Raw genomic sequence first — 16,627 nt, forward strand, 5'->3', positions numbered from 1 at the left:
CACTCTGCTCGCTCGGTGGGATCGCCCAGGCCCCAGTCGTAAGCGTCTGGACTGAGCGCGCTTCTTTAGCCTCGCTCCGTCGCATTTTAGTCCTATACAATACAATACAATACAATACAATACAATACAATACAATACAATACAATACAATACATAACATGGCTTCTGGAGCTGGAAGGAGGCTCGAAGCCCACACGGAATCATAGACGGGAGGGACGACGTCCTCGCATTCAACCTGGATGATGTACAGAGGAAACTGGAAATTTTTAAGGCATCATTCAAATCCTGGGCCAGCGGTAGGGTTTCTCCGGTAAGCCGCTCGACTTCTGTCCAAGACGACCTGACGGAGCAGAAGCGTTTACTGGGCGAAGAGCTTCGAGCTTTGGAGCTGGAAAGATATATCGCCGCTCTACAGGCAAGTAAGGAAGCGCTCCAGCGTCCACCTCGACTGTCTTCCAACGTCACCACTAACGTCAACTCGACTTCGGACAAAAGTAATACGAAGATATGGCGTGTTTATTGCAACTGCGGTATTCGAACAAAGGATAAAACTATTAACAGCATGGCGTCATTATCTACGTACTATATTCTAATCAATCATATCTCCTCGCCTGACCTACTAATTATCATATAAATGCCACAGTTTGTGTCCGTTACACCTTAAATTGCACCAATTGAATACAGAGTGAAGTAACCAAGTAAAAGGTTAAAAAAGATATTGTCCACATGCATGTCACCTACCGACATGTCACCTACAAACTTAGAGAAATTAGACTCTTTTTGCATAGTTAGTATCTGTTAATGCCTTACTTACTCTCTCTGTCCCTCAGTCTATTCAGACTATGACACTTATCTACGCAAAAAGAACCTACTATGAGTTATATAACTTAAATGCATTAATGTCCTATCGCGGAAAAAAACTATAGCATTATAGATTTTCCTCATCAATTATGCAAATTAATTTGTGCACAATCTACATGTCATAGATTAAATGTATATATGTAAACTATATATATCTGCATACCGAATATAATGGAACTCCGTTGTTTCTTTGTTTATCTATCCTCAGAATATTTTCAAAAACGCCCCTGCGCTAGTGTCAAAACCTACACAACCTCTTTCTTGCATCAAAAGCCAGCTAAATTTCAAGACCATAGCATGTCAAGGACAAGAAAAAACGGTTATTTTAAATTTTTGCTGCAGTAACGAAGTCACACACCAAGGCTTGGGGGCACAATATCAACATTGAAATTCGTCTTCCTAGCCTCAATCCGCATACCACATTTATGCACTACAATCCATATAGAGGTTCTAAAACCCCAATATTAGGAAACACAAACGTATACAGTTTTTTTACAATACCAGATGTATTTATGATCTAAATTGACACTATGTTTATACTGCACAGATAGAAGACAAGGCAATGTCGTCGATTGAAAGGGGCGTTTCTGTGCTTGTTCCCTTTTCTGACTACAATCCAAAGGAAGAGAATGAGTTGCTCCGATGTCCTTCGGTGCAGGTAGGCTTAAGACTAGACAGTTGCTGCATCTATATATTTTCATATTCTGCTTGGATTGAAATGTACTCCCGACATCCTATCACCCTAGATTTCTCTATTCTATAAAAATTCATTATGTCGATAGAATGCTTCGTTTTTATTCAAGTTGAAGGACCTCACAGAAAACTTTAATTCCGATTCGTAACCGATGTAGAAAAGGACCCTTTTTGCTGAGCTGTATCTATTATATAAATAATAACCAAATCAATAACAAGATTGCAGTAAAATGAAATCTAGAAAATATTTTTTCCAAATGAATTACGTTATACGTTAGTCTTGCTCTTTGTGTGTTTGTAAATTGATATTTTTGGCGCCATTTGCCTACCACATATCTGAAGAAGATGGGACCTTAATCTTTGGATTACAACAACTTACATGTAGTCGGGCTGTATTTCGGTTGGCTAAATTGGCATTTTTACCTTCCATTGTTTTCATTAATGAATAAAGAAAGAATAAAGCCGTAACGAATATTGATAGATGGGCATGGAAAAATTCTAAATCTGATGTTTTGGGGACCAAACTGATGACGTCATTAGTTTTTATTGCCCCTAATATTATTTTTTTCTATGACGAAATACAGCACTTTGCCAAATTGATGACGTCATTAGTTTTTATTGCCCCTAATATTATTTTTTTTCTATGACAAAATACAGTACTTTGGTACATACCACTGCAATGAAACTATGTTTTTCATGTGCATATTGATAAAGGCTACAAACTCACGGTTGCGCAAACTGATATCTACTAACGATCTGTAGTTATTAAGACTTATTTCTTTTAATTAGATGTAAACAGACATTTTCTAATTACTACAGATCGTTAGTAGATATTAATTTCCGCAACTGTCAGTTTGTAGCTTTCATCATCATGGAACGAACAACGAAGTTTCATTACAGTGGTATGTATCAAAGTGCTGTATTTTGTCATAGAAAAAATAATATTAGGGGCAATAAATATGATGACGTCATCAATTTGCCCCCCCCCCCCCAAAAAAAAAAACAACTTTAGATCTTTTTAATACTATCTATCAACATTCTGGCTCCATTCTTTCTTAATTCATTAATAGGAGAACAGTCGAATGTCAAAATGCCAATTTAGCCAACCGAAATACCTTAAGTTGCTTTCTTTAGGAAGTGACGTCAACTATGGGTACCCGAATTCAATACACTGACGTGTATTTTTGCAATAGGTACAAAAAGTTTTGTTCAGCAATATTGGTGACAACACTCAGCTCCTCACCTATGTTAAACAGGTAAAGAAGGTACGTAAGTCATTTTCTTTTCACTATTACTAAGCAAGAACATCTATTGTTGCGGAATACAGCATGGTCATTCATATTTATAAACAGGATTCCTCCAGTAGTAAGAATCTGGCGCTGGATTAATACAAAGCATTCGTGTTTGCCGCGGGATGGTCCTGCGTTGGAAACAATTTGATAAAACAACCTAAACACGCAACTCAGAATATACCAAAGAAGGAACTTTATCGGTATCCGTTTATCTATAAGATTAAACAATTTATCGGCTTTGAAACAGCATTCCCAAGACCAATTGAGTCCAATCTCTTTTCATTAGATTTTAAGATACGATTCTATCAATTCTATAGAATTTGAAACCATTGATCTTCCATTGCCCAGACCGTTAAAGACGCAGATGTTAACACCATACTTACGTGGTCTGACATGTCCACATTCGTCAACTCTGCTGTTGTGAGAGACGTGCACACCGTCTCTGGTCCTAGTGTAGAAGCGTGCTTTCTTGCCTTCCACAAAGCTTACACAAGAGAGTATCTGGATCCGACCGTAAAGCCCTTACCCTACTGCACGGTAGACCTGGATTCACCTACAACAGATGCGAAGGAGGCTCTGAGTAAAGTAGGTGAGTTGGTGACAGCTTGTTATGATTTGTGTCTATATATTAATATTTTGACCCTTTCGATGTACATAATTTGTTATAATTACAATGCAGAATGAAGGAAAATGCCTATTAGTACCTGTATAAAGTAATTGTTATCAGGCCCTTTCTTTCTTTCTTTTTCTTTCTTTCTTTCTTTCTTTCTTTCTTTCTTTCTTTCTTTCTTTCTTTCTTTCTTTCTTTCTTTCTTTCTTTCTTTCTTTCTTTCCTTTCTTCCTTCCTTCCTTCCTTCCTTCCTTCTTTCTGAAAACAGCCTTGTTGCATTTCAGGCATGCGACAACTTAGTAGCTGATGGCGTCGTTAATTTATGATGCATGTATACATTTTCTACGTACATGCATGACAAGGCATGATATAGGTTGCTTTTCCAACAGGTTATCCTGCCTTTATGAAGCCAGCAACTGGATGTTCATCATTTGGGGTTAAGAAGGTTTACAGCTATGAAGAAGTGAACAATGTGCTTGACAATCTCCGGAAAATGAAAGATGAACAGCCCAAGTTCCTGACAGCTCCTTCTGCGTCCTTCTTCAAGTGAGTCATTCAAGTAACATTTAGAGTCACAAGAAAAGTTCATTGCTTAATTGTCTATAGCAACATCCTTAATATTGTAAATGAGTATGCAGAAATATACCCAATTACAGTAATCCATTGGGTAAATTAGGGGGTTATTAATTACTGCCACTTACTACTAGTATCTCTTTTTTACATACACTAGCGACTAGCATTTGTGTTAACCCTATTCAGACCGGGGGGGGGGCTTTTGAGGCCTGCGCCAACTTCGATGTTCTATAACGCCAAACGCCTTACGCTAAAGCCACCAAATTTGGTGAGTTTTCCTGAAATATTGTTGGCAACAATTTTATGAAGTTTGACAAATTTTCCATTTTTTCGTGTTGCCATGGCAACCGTTTGCTGACAGGCAGTTTTGCCCAAAATCACTATTTTTGGTTCTAACAATGTATTTTTCACATTTATTTGCTATATTACTGCTATTTTGTTACATAAATAAAATCTTATATTATCTAGCATATCTTTCATAATTATATATGCATAAATTATGCTAATTATGCATCAGCCCAAAATCCAAGATGGCGGACCGTATGGCCAGATCAAGAATAACAAGCTAATTATCCCATAAAGTTTGTAACTACCTGGTATTTTTTCATCAAAAACCATCTAAATGAATGAATTTAGTCCATTTCCATTGTCCTTGGTGATTATTTGTTGCAAAAAAAGTAGTTTTAAAAATTCAAGGTAGTGGATATAATATGGCGGAGCCCAGCTCGTATCTTAGATGTGCATGACGTCACTTTATGACGTCATTATGACGTCATCGATGTTGCTATTGGCATTACAAGTCGTAATAAACATTATTATTCTGTTATCTGCACTTGCTGTTACATTTTTGTAGTATAATTTGAAGTTGTCTGAGAATACCCTTTTTTCATGGGTCCGGCCAATATAATCAAATTGATGACGTCATAATTACGTCATCTTACGTCAACGTAACGTCAAACGTCAACTACTCGTTAGATATTATGTCGATATCATATCCTGAAAATTTGGTAGCCCTACGGCACGTCGTTCAAGAGTTAGAGGACGTAGAAGTGGAGGGCCTCAAAAGCCCCCCCCCCCCGGTCCAGGGATGACCAAAAAAGCCCGGTCTGAATAGGGTTAAATTAACCCTCAAACCACCGTATGGGATCCAAACTGACCCCAGGTGTCATCAATATGTGCTTTGATGACATTTCTGGTCAAAAACAAAATTCCTCCTATGAGTCTGTTTGTATATATGTCTTATAACGTTTCATACGTTTTTACCGAGATTGGCTCATCGTTGATTAAGATATCCTAGAAAGTTTATGCATAGTCCAGTGGGGTCAAAATTGACCCCAAAATGTGCATTAAAAAATAACTTTTGAGACCTACATCTAAACTACTTATCGTCTGAGCACCAAATTTATAGACAGTGATGTACATATAAAACAAGATTATCGTAACAACTTTTGTGTCATTATCATGTTATATTATTACATTATGACTTAATCTAGCTAATATAGGCCACCAGCATGGGTTTTGACCGATGAGTTCATAAAATTCAAATAAATTTTGAATATTGAAACATAAAATTTACGTTGAATTTTATAAGATGCCATAAAGTGTTGCTTGTCAAGAGTTACCAGAATCCTCCTTTTTCCCAACAGGACTTTCTACGAGAAATATCTCGATGTTACAAAGTACCCACTTGCTCTTCGCGATGTGGTGATAATAGAACCTTATTTGGAGGCAGAGAAGCTGTACGTTGTTGACGGTTGTGTTGTCAACGGCAGCATAGTGCACTGGGTGGTTAGTTCAAACGCTTATTTACAAACGAACAAACAAGGAAGTAAAAAGATTGCCTTATATTGCTTATAACCAGGTGTTTTTGTTTGAATAGGAAGTTAAGTCACATGATCTGTCAAAAAATTAATTGACGGGTCATGCTACAAAACAGTAAAGAGATTTATGGTACACATTGACATTACTCACGATGGTCAAATCTGGCCCCAAAGTTTCCATTCGAACACAGAGTATCGGGTTTCCGGGGCTCCCGCGCGCGCGCGCTCCGGGGAAACTGACAGTAACTGGAACATCTTCTAACAGATCATGATAGTTAGAAAAGCAACCCCTTGCACGTGCCTCGTCGGGATTACATGAAAACTGGCACATGTTCTAAACTAAACGGCAGCAAAACTATGCTTGCTAGATAATGGTTTATATTTGTAAAAATGTTTGTTTTTCTTTTGACGCGTTTTCTGCGTGTTAACTGTAACAAACTGCGGGTGACCCGGGGTGACCCCCAAATTAAAACGTCCGTTCTGTTCGATCACGTCGATCAGATCGAAGATGTGTCGGATTCTAAAACCCCAGTTAGAAGTCTGCAAATTTTGGGGCCATATTTTACCATCGTGAATGCAGAATAATGAATGAAAAATACCCACACAACTATGTCCATTTGTCCATAGCAGTTTTTTTTTTATTTAATTCAGGTCGGAGTTCGTAAAAATTACATGATCACAGGAAAAGCATTTCTCAATACACCACCCTAGCCTTGTTTTTATTGCCTCATATTTTTATCTAAAACATACAGATTACCGACACACTCCGTTTCGACGAGCAAGACGCTAGGTTCGTGTCGATGATCCTTCCAACCACCGCTGATGACGATTTGCAGAACAAGATATGGGAGTTCTATGACGCCGTTATGACAAGGATGATCCAGTTTGGTTTTGATAACTCATTTGCCAACATTGAAGTTTTCAAGATGAAAGACGGAGAGGTGAATATGAGTCAATCACCACCATCATCATCATCATCTAAGTCAACAGGCAACTACCTGAAAGTTTATTTATTTATTTATCTTTCAGGGTAGTTCCTACAGTTTTGATAAAACTGATTTCCAAGGGAGCCCAAAATTGCAACTGTGATTTATACAAAAATAATATTAGAAATTTCCAACAATCTCTGCCGCTACGGATGATTACTCTTGTTTTTTTTTTAAGAAAATTTTTCATTATTTTCTGTTCATTCCAAATAATCAACTCGCCATCATTATGTTTTTGTATAATCAATTTGGTACATGCTAGCCTTGTTGCTTTTTTCCGCTTCCCCAAGGCTGGGTGTGTAGCAACCTTAGCTTTCAGAAACTGAACGAGGCTTGATTCCTGGCTGGATATATGCAAGCGTATGCCCTATAAATAACCATGAATACTCTCAATTTAGTTGTTATATTCTATATAGGCATTTCAATGGACTAGACTTTATTGTACTACATGGTATCAAAAAAGCTCAGAAGCAGGAAAGCAATGTATTTTGATAGGGCCTTTCCCTTGTGTAAACCGAAGCTGAAATATTTGCTTTTAAAAACTCAATACATTTAAACACATTATGTTTTAACTTCAGATCAGGTTATGTGAAGTGAATGCACGGGCTTCAAGGCATCATCACGCACTATACTCGAGATGCTTAGAGCATGGACGGATGGACGACGCCATCATGTCTGCTGGATGTGGCATTCAAGTCTTTCCGCCTGTGCCAACTGGAAAACACGGCATTATGTACCCAGTTTACTTCCAGGCACTAGAGACGCCGGGAAACCTTTTGTACTTTGACGAGGTGGGTCATGGAGGAGAAAAACATTCTATCTTTAACCCCATCAAGACTAGATGGAGGCAAAAATGACCGAGCTAACTTTGACGTCGTATAAAACTGCCGAAAGATGTGTGCTAGGATCACGAACTTGCATTATGACGTCATAATTACGTCATATTACGTCATTACGATACGAAAATTACAAGAGAAAGATAAAAAGTTACAAGGACGTAATCCCCTACAAAAGTGGTGATCGTAATCCAAGCTGAAATCGTTATTGAAACCAGAACCATGGAATAATGATAATTGAATTAAAATCATTTACAAAATTTGTGAGTTTAAATGCTCATAGTAAACGTTATGGCAGATGCAGATTTGCATTCTATATTTACTGTTTCATCCTTCCTTTTTCAGATCGAAAAGCTCAAAGCTGATTCAGATGTGGATTTTCTCCTGTTTTCTCGACCGGATGACGAAGTGGTCGACCTTGTCAGCAACTTCTCCCAGCAGTTGTGTACTGTCCTAACGTTTGGAGAAACGAGGGAGGTGGTGGTGAAGAAACTAACAGATGTTCTTCAGCTCATTGTAAAGAAACCTGAAAAGCTGACATATCCCATTGCGAATGGAATATAAGGGCTTTGGCCACAAGAAAGAGTTAACCCTATTCAGACCGGGCTTTTTCGGTCATTCTGGGACCGTGGGGGTGGGAGGGCCGCCTCTTCTAACTCATGTAACTCTTAAACGACTTATCATATGGACTTAGTCGCTTAGTATTGTATACTGTTTGCCATTGTTTGACATTTTTTGTCGCTTGCAATTAGCCCTCGGGCAAGAACCTGCAATAAACTTTCGTTATCATATGGACACCAAATGTTGATACAGGAAACGATACAGACATAATATGTAAAGATTTTACGAAATTTTACTTTGTCACATTATATAGTTATATAACGTAATTATGATTTCATTAATTTGACTATATTGGCTGGAACCATGAAAAAATACTATTCCCAGAAAACTTCTAGGTATGCAACAAAAATGTAACAGAAAGTCCAGATAACAGAATAATAATGTTTGGTACAATTTGTTTTGCCAATAACAACATCAATGACCTCAAAATTACGTCATAAAATGGCGTCTTGCATATCTAAGATACCAGTAGGGCTCCACAGTCTAATATCCAAAATCTTGAATTTTCAAAAAATATAGTTTTCAGCAAATAATCGCCAAAGACAATAAAAATAGACCTAAAACGTTTATTGACATTTAAAAAAAATACCAGTTAGTTACAAATCGTAAGGGATAATAATCTATATATTTTTGAACTTGTAATATGGTCCGTCAACTTGGATTTTGACGGATAATGTCTTCAAATTAGCATAACTTATTCATATTTGATTAGGAAAGATTTTCAAGATAACGTGATATTTTATTTATATATCAAAATAGCAGTTATATAGCAAATAAACGTGGAGAAGGAGAAAACATATTGTTTTTTCCTGGTGTTGTTCTTCTTCAAAGTAGGACAGGTTTACCAAAATGGCTGTGCAGAAGGCCTGGCTACCTGCGCTGTCTATTTAGAATAGCTATCACTCAGATACCCCCAATTATAGCCCCAATTCTTTTGATCAATCACACACACTACTATTTCTCTAAACCCTTGATATGGTCATATTTCTTAGTTTTATTCTTTACAGACCACCCACCCCCCCAGACACACACACACGCACAGACACACAGACAACCAGCTGATTCCACCAAACTTCAGCGAGAGACCTTCGGAAGATCAATAGTGAACTAAACACAATGAGAAAACTTTATAATCAAAAACCAACAAACATAGCGGACATAAATTATATACCAACATGTATGGTTACATGTTCGTGACAAGTATGGGTAGTAATATGTTTGCAGATTTACAAGGACTTTAGATTATCTCATCTTTATGTTTGTTATGTTTTGCCAGACCTTTTACCTCTCTTCTCACATGACCCCAATGAAAACCGGCCTGTAGGACGTTTGGGTTTCTCAAGAATAAGCAAAGTCCAAGCAAACAAACCAAAACGTATTTTACATCAACGCCTAAACAGACATGTTCTCATATAACATACATTCGCATAATTCCACCAGGTGCCATTATACCGCCAACTTAAAAAACGTTGTTATGGAGGCATTCTCAAGATTGTCTTCAACACCTAAATATCTGAATTGTATTACATTTAGAATATTTAACATTCAGAGTTCAAGACAATTTTGGTAGACCTCTATACAAACGTTTTTTTGTTGTTGTTGTTGTTGAGGTGGCGGTATGATGGCACCTGGTAGAATTATGATAGTCGATGTTACATATAAAGCTTACATTTCGTATGTACTTTCCACATAAATTGTCAGAAAGGGGAATCAAAAGAAACTGGATACCAAGAAAGCAGTTCCTCGTCATGCATGGCAAGACATTCCAACTAAGGTGCTATATATGTTCTGTCGGTCAAAGTTTATTCATTGTTGACAGTTTAAGGCGCTTCTTATCATTGACTATGTAAGCAATTCACCTGTGATTATGGACGTCGTGTACCCACTTTACATTACAGATTAGGATCAGGGCCCACGAAAATCAATTTTGCGTGTTGATTACCGTCCTGACGTTTCTTGGGAAGATGTGTAGTTTTCAAAAAGCAGTATCACGTAATTCATCAACTGGAAAGTTGAAGCAGACAGACGTGTCAAGTAGCATCCACTCTTTTTCGTTAGAGACACGGATAGAAACTGTTGCTTACTACTAATCGAACTGCAAAAGAGCTGAATACAATTTTGTATTATTCAATAGGAAGCAAGGGTAAGACAGAGTCAAGACGAAGTTGATGAAATGATTTAATCAGCACAAGCTACAGTAGCTAATACACTCGTTTGCATCAACTTCATATTGAATTTGTCGTACTTTTTTCTCTTATGGGACAATCTAAAATTTATATAGCTCTTTTGCATTTATATTCATAGTTCAGTCATATAGCCAGTTTCCACCAGATATCTACAGTTCAACTGACGATAGATAGTGGTTGCTATCTAAAATGTCAAATGCTATGGGACCGGTGAGGTGAGGTGTCAAAAAGGTAAGGCATTCGTACAAAAGCGTTGTACGACAGCACACGGCAAAATGGGCACCCAATACATTGGTGTGGTATACCTTGTGTGCTTTCTTGCAGTTAAAAGTCATTTTGTCATACAATGTTCATAATTACTTTATTAACAATATATTGTTATTTCGTGACATTGACGTTAAAGGAAGTATATTATTTCATTAATGATATGATGAAATTATGTGTTTTGTCCTAAAGTAGCGTTACTCAATGTCCTATTCTTTTAAAAACGCACAGGGAGCCAAATATTGCACCAATTGGAAGAAAGATCAGCCGGTCAACAAAGATTGAACAACTTTATTTATCATTCCTCAAAAGTACATGGGCAGGGGGAGCTATACAAGCCTCCCTGAATTGGGTACAATATGTACAATAATTTTGCTAAACGGTCATAGTCAAAACGTTAAACAAAAACACGCAATGTGCTATGCAGAATTGTTGTACAGTCTGACGGCACAGTGCACGAAAGACTGCTTCAGTCTTTTCGTTCTGGCAAATGGCACTGAGATGTGCTGACTGTTTCTTAGTGTTCTTCCAGTAGCTGACAGTCTCTGGGCAGGCACCAGGTCATGTAGTGGGTGTTCAGGGTGCAGCATTGCCTTGAACAGGGAAACAGCAGCTGCTTCTCTTCTCTCCTTCAGGGAAGGCAGTTCTGGGACGGAGCGCCTACCGCCGCATGAAATAATCCGGAGGGCGCGCCTCTGAACCCTCTCCATGCTAGCTGCCTGCTCCTCACTGCAACCAACCAACAGAACGTGGCCATATTCTAGAATGGGGCGGATGAGGGAGAGATACACCTGTATGAGATCGTGCACACTCATGCCCTGCTTTGTAAGCAGACGAAGGTAGTGTAACCTGCTCGATGCTTTTGAAACCATTGCTCTCACATGGTCCCGCCATGAAAGTCTGTTGTCAAATATAAAACCGAGACCCTTTGCCACACTGGTGACTGGCACAAGTTCGCCGCCTAGAGATAACGGTGGGGGAACTGGTATGTTCCTGCTGAAGCAGATCAACAACTGCTGACTTTTCTTTCCATTTAGGAGCATGTCGTTGTGATCGGCCCAATCGTCAAGTTGCGACGCTTCCTCTATCATAGTTTTATCTGTACTGAGTTTCGCCAAAGTAACTGGTCTCGACAAACCCACGTCGTCTGCATACCCCACGTCTAGAGTGTCCCTGTAGACCGTGGCTCGTGAACTCATGAACAGGAGAAAAAGATAGGGCGATAACACCCCACCTTGAGGTACGCCTGATGTAAGCTCTCTCCAGCTACTGAGGTTACTATTGGCGGACACACGTTGAAAGCGGCACTGTAGGTAGTTATGCAGCCATGCTACCATACGAGGGCTAGCCAACACGTCGTTAACTCGCTGTAGTAGTATTGCGTGATTTACCCTGTCAAACGCTTTACTCATATCTGCGAACAGGGTCTGAACAGCTATGTTGTCCCTTGAGTCAAGAGCAGTCAGCCACGTGTGAACCATCCTGATGACAGCGATGACAGTAGATGACCCCTTAAGGTAGGCGTACTGGTTGGTGATAACAGGTGTGATGGAGGGCAAGAGTATTTTTAGTACACACCTTTCCAACAACTTGGCTAGGACAGGGAGGAGAGAGACAGGTCTCATGTCACTGGGTTTAGTTGCTCCCTTGAACTTTGGAATAGGGACAACATTTGCTGCTTTCCAGACACTTGGTATAATACCCTGCTCGTACGAGGTATTGAACAGGTGTGTGATGACAGGAGCAAAGTCCTCTGCGTAATGCTTCAGCATCCATGTGGGAAGGTTGTCTGGACCACTTGCTTTTGAGGGGTTTATGCCCTTGAGAAGGGCCTTGGTCTCTCCAATCGTGCATAGCTCAACTGACTTGTCAGGACGTTGAAGAGGAAACACATACAAGTCCTGTCCAGGGCACCACGCCGTGGAGAAGTGCTGGTTCAGGGCTTCAGCCACTTCGTGTTCAGCTTTACCCTCGATGGTGATGCTTTTTGCTCTCTCTTGTGATCTGCCGAGTTCACGATTTACAAAGCTCCACCATTGACGTGGATTCTCCTGCCTAAGAAGTTGAGTGAAGTTCCTGTAATACCACCACTTCGCCTGTCTGATGGCGGTTTGGGCTTTGTTCCTCAATCTTTTCCAACGAGCAGACTTGCCATGGCGTTTGAACTCTGCTGTTCTTTCCCTGATGATCCGTTTGACTCGCTCGTTGAGCCATTTTTTTGTCACAGGACTGTACCAGGGACGCTTTTATAGGAAGATGGTCGTCTACTAAGGTCATGGTCTGACTGTAGAACGCCTTGGCTTTCTGTTCCACGGAAACAGCTTCAAAAACAGGAGACCAGTCCGTCGTGGCTAGAGCTAGGCCTAGGTTCAACTTTGCCATCGTAGAAACCACCCTCCGAGTGACCTTGGCTCGTTGACCTCTTGGTGGCTGTACACGGGAGGGTAGAAGCACACAGACGTGGTCGCTAGTGCCAATTGGGGCGAGGGTAAGTGGGCTGGAGTAATGTTTGGACAAGTTAGTAATGATCAAGTCCAGCGTGGCAGTGCCCCGCGTGGCATGCTTCACTACTTGCTTCAGGTGAGGATGAACTGTGATCAAGTTCTGGAACGGTAACTTGTTAAAGTCACCACATAACAGAAAGCCAGCATGGGGTTGTTTTCGATACAAACTGTCACAAGAGTTAATGAGGTGCTGTAACATGTTGGTAGACCCCGTCTTGTCGTTGTTGCATGGTGGATGGTACACAACGCCAAGGTAAAGAACAGGGACAGTCCTAGGCAGCCATTTTGGTCGTACTTGTAACCACATAACTTCAAGTGTGTCATCTTCAAGGTCATGAAGTCTTACAACTGGTATGTCATCTTCAATAAACGATACCACTCCCCCACCCTTACCATGATGTCTATCCTTTCTAAACAGTCTGTACCCTTCGATCGATACAACGTCATCCGGTATCTGAGGTGTTAGCCATGACTCAGTGACGCAAGCTATCTGTACAGAGTGACTGGCCAGAGTGGCCTCTAACTCACACTTTTTGCTTAACAGCGAGCGAACGTTAGACAGAAATATACTAGGAAGAGACCTTGTGTTCTGTTTTGTCGACCTAGTATGCATAGACGAAACTAACGGTATCTTACGAAGAACCCTGGTTCTGGTGTTAGCGTAGCTACAGTTGAGGTTGTCATTTACAAGTGTTTCAGATCTATGCGTTACAAGTGGTTTGATTCTGCAGTGCTTCTGCTTTCTAGCAAACCCTCCACGATTGCCTCTTATCTTAGCATTCGAAAAGTCTGCATAGCACATTATTGATCACTGCTGAATCTAACAAAGTACACACAAAACAAAGCTACAGCTGCCGCTGACCCGGCGCTAAAATAATTTACAATCTGTGTATTAATTACATTAACGAAGCCCCTTCAGCGGGACAATCTACTTATATCATTAGTTGCCTTACATACAGCTCATTTAACACTAAAGACTACTGTGGCTAAGATACATATCTGAATATAAGACAGAAATTCTAAGCAGAAACCAAAACAGATCATTTGCATATGAGTGGCGCGACTCAACACTGCCCCCTCCCCACAATCGGTCGCTCTTTGGCACAGAAAAGTTCCCTGCAGCAAATTTCAGAAAATAACAGAAGTAATGTACAAACCTCAGTAAAGCTGGGAACCGAAAAAGTACCAAACGAGTCGACGGGTGCTGGCCTATTGTGCCGTGCCACTCAGACGAGAAAAATGGACGATTCAAGATGGACACTGGGAAAGATCAGAAAAGTTTTTGGATATTTCAGAGGAACTGTGAGGAAAAATACAAAAATAGTTGATCGTCGCTAGTAACGAAGTACTGCTACAAACAACTGAGTCTAAAATTACAAAGGATGAGGAACATTAACTGTAATTTTGTGGATATCATGAAAACCTTTCGGAGAGAGATTCCCAGTGGCAGCCATCTTTGACCGTACCATAAAGGTCTGATGTCCTTTCCCAAGGACACAAGATCGGTGACACGCATGGTCTGCATGGTCTTAATAGATTAGTCGTCATGTTTTAAACTATATATAAGCATGTGGTTTATTTGGAAGAATTGAGTTTTGTTGATTTATCGATGTTCGCTTGAGCCTCTCTCTTTCTCATTCAACCAAAATGGAGAGATTTCATATAAAGTACTCCATGTGTACTATCCACAGGACAACCATTTAATGTCACACATTTTATATGTTTATTCTCTTCTATTGCATGCGGGACAAATCTTCTTTTGAGGCAAATGATACAAGGGATTAATTATAAGAAAACCATTATTTATTCACGAAGAGAACGTATTTTTAATTGCATACAAAGTATATTGCATAGGGTAGTGCCAGGATATCTTACTCGTACATTTCTTTGTTAAGTTCGAGCTTAGGTCTATAAGAAAATATGACCGATGCTTCATATTACTTTTGCAACGAATCACATTGCTCCACAGCATTTGTACAAGGTCAGTCTCCTGATTTGCAGTCTTGGAGCAGACATGTTGGTACGTTTCATTACGTTCTTTTAATATCACGATGCATATATGGAGAAAAAATCATCTATAAACTAATATTCTTTATTTGCAAATCCATACGCGACAGCCTAATGCAAATACATGTAGTTCTAATCTGATAATGATAGTAATGTCAACTAGTTAAATATACATTGTGAAACGTGAGTAGAGTAACACTTTATCCTTGTCCTTTTATTGTTCACTCAATAAGAATCAGTACACTTGTTCTCTACTGGTGGGCAACGGTGGGAAAGTATATATTATAGACTAAAGGGTAATGTGGGGAAAGTATATGTTATAGACGTAAGGGTACATAAGTGTAGAAGTCGTGTTCAAAGTATTATTTTAACAGTTGCATGCACAGTGGATAGAAAACGTTCAAAGGAACCTTTTGTGTTGCGCAAGAACGTTTGATATGTTTTGATAATGTTTCACGCTTTTTCTAATACATTACAAAGTACATTGTGGTCCTGTGGGACCACGTGGCACAGTGGTATTGTGTTCGGCCCGTGACCGAGAGGTTGCAGCTTCGAATCCAATTGCGTGTCACCGATCTGGTGTCCTTGGGAAAGGCACTTTACACGACTTTCCTCACTTTACTCAGGTGAAAATGAGTACCTAGCTTCGGCTAGGGCCGTCCCACGGATATGACGTTAAATGGAGGTCCCGTGTCTGGGGAGAGCCATACCCCATGCACGTTAAAGAACCCGCCACACGCGCGATGGTGCGGTGTGAGTGGTCCAAAACCTACAGTACCTTGGCCGCACCTGGGGCAATTACTGTCGTATTGAGGTCACCTGAGTGGCGCCGAATGGCAGCTCGCTCCAGACCATTGCGATTTAGCCCCGCCTATTGTAAGCTCCTCGCAATTCAGCCCCTGGCTGCAAAGATTGAGTAGTCGGCCCACCCAATAACAATAACAATACCAATATCAATTACACGGGAAATCAAAAAGTTAGGAAAACGTTGGTATACCGGTCAATTATAATAGTGTAGGATCTGAAAATGATTTCATTTTTCAATTCACCGTTGCAGAATCGTACGTGTCATCTTGTTATGAGTTGTCGAACTCTCCGAAAGACTCTGAGCAGGAATGTGCCGCCATGGGAGAGTATCTGGCTCTAATAAAGGACACCACCATACAAAGCTTTGTCGGCAATCACATCCAACAACATTCGAATGTCAGCCACTGGGTCGGCCTCAAAGCACCGGTCTCCCCCTTCCTATACATGGATTGGTCACCGGTACAAGGTAATATTTTTGATCTCAAATGTATAGATATGGAATAAGATGGATCCAGTTTGAATAGTTTTGATGTTTTTAATCACCTTTTCCTCCAGAGGAAGTTGTGA

General features: G+C 39.9%; 3 protein-coding genes across 3 annotated transcripts; 2 read left to right on the plus strand and 1 right to left on the minus strand.

Moving 5' to 3' along the window:
* Positions 1 to 3,239: 3,239 nt before the first annotated feature.
* LOC118432182 lies at positions 3,240 to 7,427 on the plus strand. Its single transcript, XM_035843712.1, has 5 exons — positions 3,240 to 3,435; positions 3,846 to 4,002; positions 5,676 to 5,817; positions 6,602 to 6,790; positions 7,419 to 7,427. The coding sequence occupies exons 1-5, from the start codon at positions 3,240 to 3,242 to the stop codon at positions 7,425 to 7,427; spliced, it is 693 nt and encodes a 230-aa protein (XP_035699605.1).
* Positions 7,428 to 7,429: 2 nt separating this feature from the next.
* On the plus strand, positions 7,430 to 8,492 carry LOC118432338. The gene is made up of 2 exons (XM_035843889.1): positions 7,430 to 7,626; positions 8,017 to 8,492. Exons 1-2 carry the CDS (start codon positions 7,492 to 7,494, stop codon positions 8,233 to 8,235), a joined length of 354 nt encoding a protein of 117 aa, XP_035699782.1. The 5' UTR covers positions 7,430 to 7,491; the 3' UTR covers positions 8,236 to 8,492.
* A 2,669-nt stretch (positions 8,493 to 11,161) lies between these two features.
* Positions 11,162 to 13,124, minus strand: LOC118432183. The gene is made up of 2 exons (XM_035843713.1): positions 12,978 to 13,124; positions 11,162 to 12,793 (listed from the first exon to the last, which is right to left on the minus strand). The coding sequence occupies exons 1-2, from the start codon at positions 13,122 to 13,124 to the stop codon at positions 11,162 to 11,164; spliced, it is 1,779 nt and encodes a 592-aa protein (XP_035699606.1).
* Between the last annotated feature and the right edge of the window lie 3,503 nt (positions 13,125 to 16,627).

Source organism: Branchiostoma floridae, chromosome 15 (assembly GCF_000003815.2).
Source record: "Branchiostoma floridae strain S238N-H82 chromosome 15, Bfl_VNyyK, whole genome shotgun sequence".
Lineage (NCBI taxonomy): Eukaryota > Metazoa > Chordata > Leptocardii > Amphioxiformes > Branchiostomatidae > Branchiostoma > Branchiostoma floridae.